Here is a 3,770-nt window from a genome sequence, read left to right as displayed (position 1 = left end):
CCCCCCCCTCTCTCTCTCTCTCTCACTCAGCTTCCCTTCCCTTTCGTCACCCTCGCGACGACACACTCTCTCCAACAGCTCCCCCCCCCCTTTCCTCCCTGCCCCTCGCAGCTGCGATGCCGATCTGTCATGGCGGTGCTGTGTTTGTGAACTTGCAAGTAGTGATGTTGTTGTAGTGGTGGTGGTGCTAACGGAACGTAAATAAGCAGAAACCAAACCAGCCAGTCTGTTGTAAATCTTGGCTCTAAGAATCTCTCGCAGCAAAATGAAAGTAACCGTCACAACTTTATCGGACGACTTGTTCGTTTTAGACGTAAGCGAAGATTTAGAACTTGAAAATTTTAAGGCTTTTTGTGAAGTGGAGACCGGGTTCCCGGCGCCGGAGATTAATATTGCATTCAATGGTCGTCCACTTTTGGACGACAAGAAGTCTCTTAAAGAGCACGGCATTCAGGATGGTGATATTGTTGTCCTTCAGCATATTCAGCAAAGAGGTCCGCCGATGCACAGTGGTGAGTTCTGACACCTAACCTCCCCACCTTATTCTCAAATCTGTTTACATTTGCTTGAGCCTTTTTGTACTGTTATAAGGAGTTACTTTTTTATTTATTATCTATTGGTATATTTTTCTTATATTAATGCTATCTACTGTAATTTTTTTGTTCTTTCTCAGCTGGAGGACTTCCTTCGTTAGATTTTAGTTCAATTCAAGTTCCTGGCTCGTCTTCGTCTAGCTCTGATCCATCACGTCCAAGGCCTGATGAAGATCCTAAGGCTATCAAGGAGATGTTATTGTCTCATCCTGAACAATTGGCACTTCTGAAACAAAATAATCCGCGGCTTGCTGATGCACTTCTATCTGGAAATATGGGTATGAATAACTTTTTACTTGTCCCTCAACCAAATGAATGACTACTACCATATTTAGTTATAATATAATGTAAAAAATTACTTGCAGACTCATTCACTGCTGTGTTGCAAGAGCAGATGGCAGCAAGAAGAGATCAACAGGAAAAATATAGGAGGATGGTGGCTGCAAACCCATTTGATGCTGAAGCTCAGAGATTAATAGCAGAGGAAATCAAGCGGAAAAACATTGAAGCCAATATGGAAGCAGCCATTGAGTACAATCCAGAGACATTTGGCAGCGTGGTTATGCTCTATATTAATTGCCGTGTCAATGGTCATCCTGTTAAAGCCTTCGTTGACTCTGGTCTGTTGCTTTACTTTTTTATAAGTTTCTTTTTGTTTAGTTCAAAGTTTACTTAAGTCTAAAATTTACTTTAACAAGATTTCTGCTTTGAGCTGTCATTTCATGCTACTCTATTTCAATTTACAGGTGCTCAAGCTACAATTATGTCAAGTGCCTGCGCTGAAAGGTGCAATATCAATCGCCTAGTGGATACACGTTGGTCTGGTATAGCCAAAGGTGTTGGAGAGCAACGTATTATTGGACGTATACATATGATGCAAATTCAGATTGAAAATGACCATCTTACCACATCATTTTCTGTTCTCCAAGACCAGCCAATGGATATGCTTCTAGGTCTTGATATGCTTCGTCGCCATGAGGTATTCATTTATTTATCCTTCATATTAATATTCAGGTAGTCCATTCTCGTTAGTACGACCCCCGGATACAACGATTTCCCCGGTATGGTGATTTTTTTCACTGCCCTATGTCATTAGTTTGCTTATTAATGCAGTCAGATACATTGATTTCCCCGTTATTACGTTTTTGGCCGCGGTCCCAGTGGGGTCGCACTAACGGGAATTGACCGTACTTATTTTATGAATGTTACCTCAATTCAACATAATGATTTAATTTCCTTTTGCCCAGTGTGTTCTGGATTTGAAAGCAAATTCTCTTCGCATTGGTACAACCGGTACAGAAACAAGATTTTTGCCAGAAAACGAGCTGCCAGAGTGTGCCCGCCTTACAGGCAATCCTGAAGATGCAGTTCGTCAGGTAGAAAAAATGGAAATGGAGAAAGCTTTAGCTGATAGTCGTCGTGATACAGCCGGTATGATTTAATCAGTGCTTGATACTATTTGCAACCTCTTCCAGTTCGGTCTTTTCTTTTCTTTTCTTTTCCAATAATTCGAATATTGTTTGGTCTCGTCCCTGAACAGCTGGTAGCTCAGGAGCATCAACAAGTGGGTCAGGTCTTGCACCTAATGATACCTTTGGAGAGGATGCTGTGCAAGAGTTAATTGCTATGGGATTCCCAAGGGATCAGGTTTGTGTTACGTTTACTCTCCGTGCCTTACTTTTCTTTTACTTTATTGTTAGCAATTCTCAAATTTTATTGCTGTGATACAAATGTATTTTACTCTTTTTCAGGTAGTAATAGAGTTAAGAAACTTCAATGGAGATAAAAATTCTGCTGTTGCAGCTCTTTTGGCCAAGTCTTTAAAATACTAATACTGTACATTGACTGTCTTTCTATTGGTTATTTTTTTATGTTCTGAATATTTTTATGATTACAATGATTACATGCTTCAAAGCTAAATAAGGGTGTTGAAAATCTTATTCTTTAATGATGATACTCACTGTGGTACTGGATAAAAAGGAAACAAATTATAAATTTATATCTATCTATCTATTTTTTTTTATAAATTGCATTTCTTACCAAAGATGATATCTCTTCATGCAATTGGGTTGTGTTACACATTTATTTAAAATTGTGGCTCGCCAGAGTTTTACCTTTTTTAATACAGTACTTAGTTTGGTTTTCTAAATAGCCTAAGCCTGGTTTGTTGATTTTTGTTCCCATTTATCTTGTCATGTGTTGCCTATGCCACACAGATTGCTTAAAGTCCATGATGGTAGAAGTACAAGTCTGTGCAGGTTTTGATGAGAAATATCACCGAGTGTGGGCTAATTCTTATGCAAAGTGGTGCAAGTATATGAATGTCCATCAACCAACCATACATTAACTGAGGCTGAATCAAGAACAGTTTCTATCATCAAGGCTTGGAGGACGTTGGAACTACAATTTGTGCAGAACTATGAATCCTTATTGGTATCTATTCTAACCTTGTGTAATGGACAGATTTGGGGATTTGCATTCTTTGCTCGGCATTTCATTTTTATTTTTTTGTGGAAAATTGGATTCAGCCATCCTAGGTAGATTAATTTTCTAGCTCAATATTAATCTTGAGCACCTATTTTTTAAGATGTTTGGTTTTGTAATAATTTTTAGAACTTTTTAAAACATCCATTCTAGATTTGTCATTTCCAAGTAGGTTTTTGAATTGTAGGGGATAAATCACTCACAACAAAGATACACCTAATTTTTGAAAGAAAAAATTGAAAAACATTTGATGTATAGACCAATCAAAATGTGTTTTTCCAACTGGATAGGTATGCAGTTGTTAAGGCATCCTGAGATTTTATGGTCTGGAAAGAATGTGTTCCACACTGCTTACTTGACTAAATTTGATCAAAAAAAAACAAAAAACAAAAAAAACTCTCAACCTAACTGATTAAAAAAAAAGGTACCAATGAAAGTTGAGTCTACTGCACCTCATTTTTTGTGCTTGTCAATTAACTACCTGCCTGTTTTACTTCTTTGTGTTCTAACCTTGTGATATCTAATGTTACATTACATTATGGATACATTTTTTTGAATAAGGTTTTTCTGTAATACACATTTACCAATAGATATGTACTTACGTAATTACATATACATTTAAGTGCTGTGCTATGAATGGGAAAATTCTTTCCTCAACTCAATATCCTGGTGTTAAATTGACCCTTTTTTTTT

At 37.5% G+C, this 3,770-nt stretch overlaps 2 protein-coding genes across 2 annotated transcripts in view; one reads left to right on the top strand and one right to left on the bottom strand.

The window, feature by feature from the left end:
- Window positions 1-3,770, bottom strand: part of LOC113202374 (cytochrome P450 4C1-like) — a 20,523-nt gene that overhangs the window by 11,475 nt on the left and 5,278 nt on the right. The window lies entirely within an intron of this gene.
- LOC113202336 (protein DDI1 homolog 2) lies at window positions 109-3,710 on the top strand. Its single transcript, XM_026416514.2, has 7 exons — window positions 109-512; window positions 674-871; window positions 959-1,213; window positions 1,340-1,572; window positions 1,841-2,024; window positions 2,134-2,240; window positions 2,345-3,710. The coding sequence occupies exons 1-7, from the start codon at window positions 266-268 to the stop codon at window positions 2,423-2,425; spliced, it is 1,305 nt and encodes a 434-aa protein (XP_026272299.1). The 5' UTR covers window positions 109-265; the 3' UTR covers window positions 2,426-3,710.

Source organism: Frankliniella occidentalis, unplaced genomic scaffold (assembly GCF_000697945.3).
Source record: "Frankliniella occidentalis isolate FOCC.00 unplaced genomic scaffold, Focc_3.1 Scaffold13, whole genome shotgun sequence".
In the NCBI taxonomy this organism is placed as follows: domain Eukaryota; kingdom Metazoa; phylum Arthropoda; class Insecta; order Thysanoptera; family Thripidae; genus Frankliniella; species Frankliniella occidentalis.
Note: the sequence above shows the minus strand (reverse complement) of the source record. Positions and strands in the feature narration are given on the sequence as shown.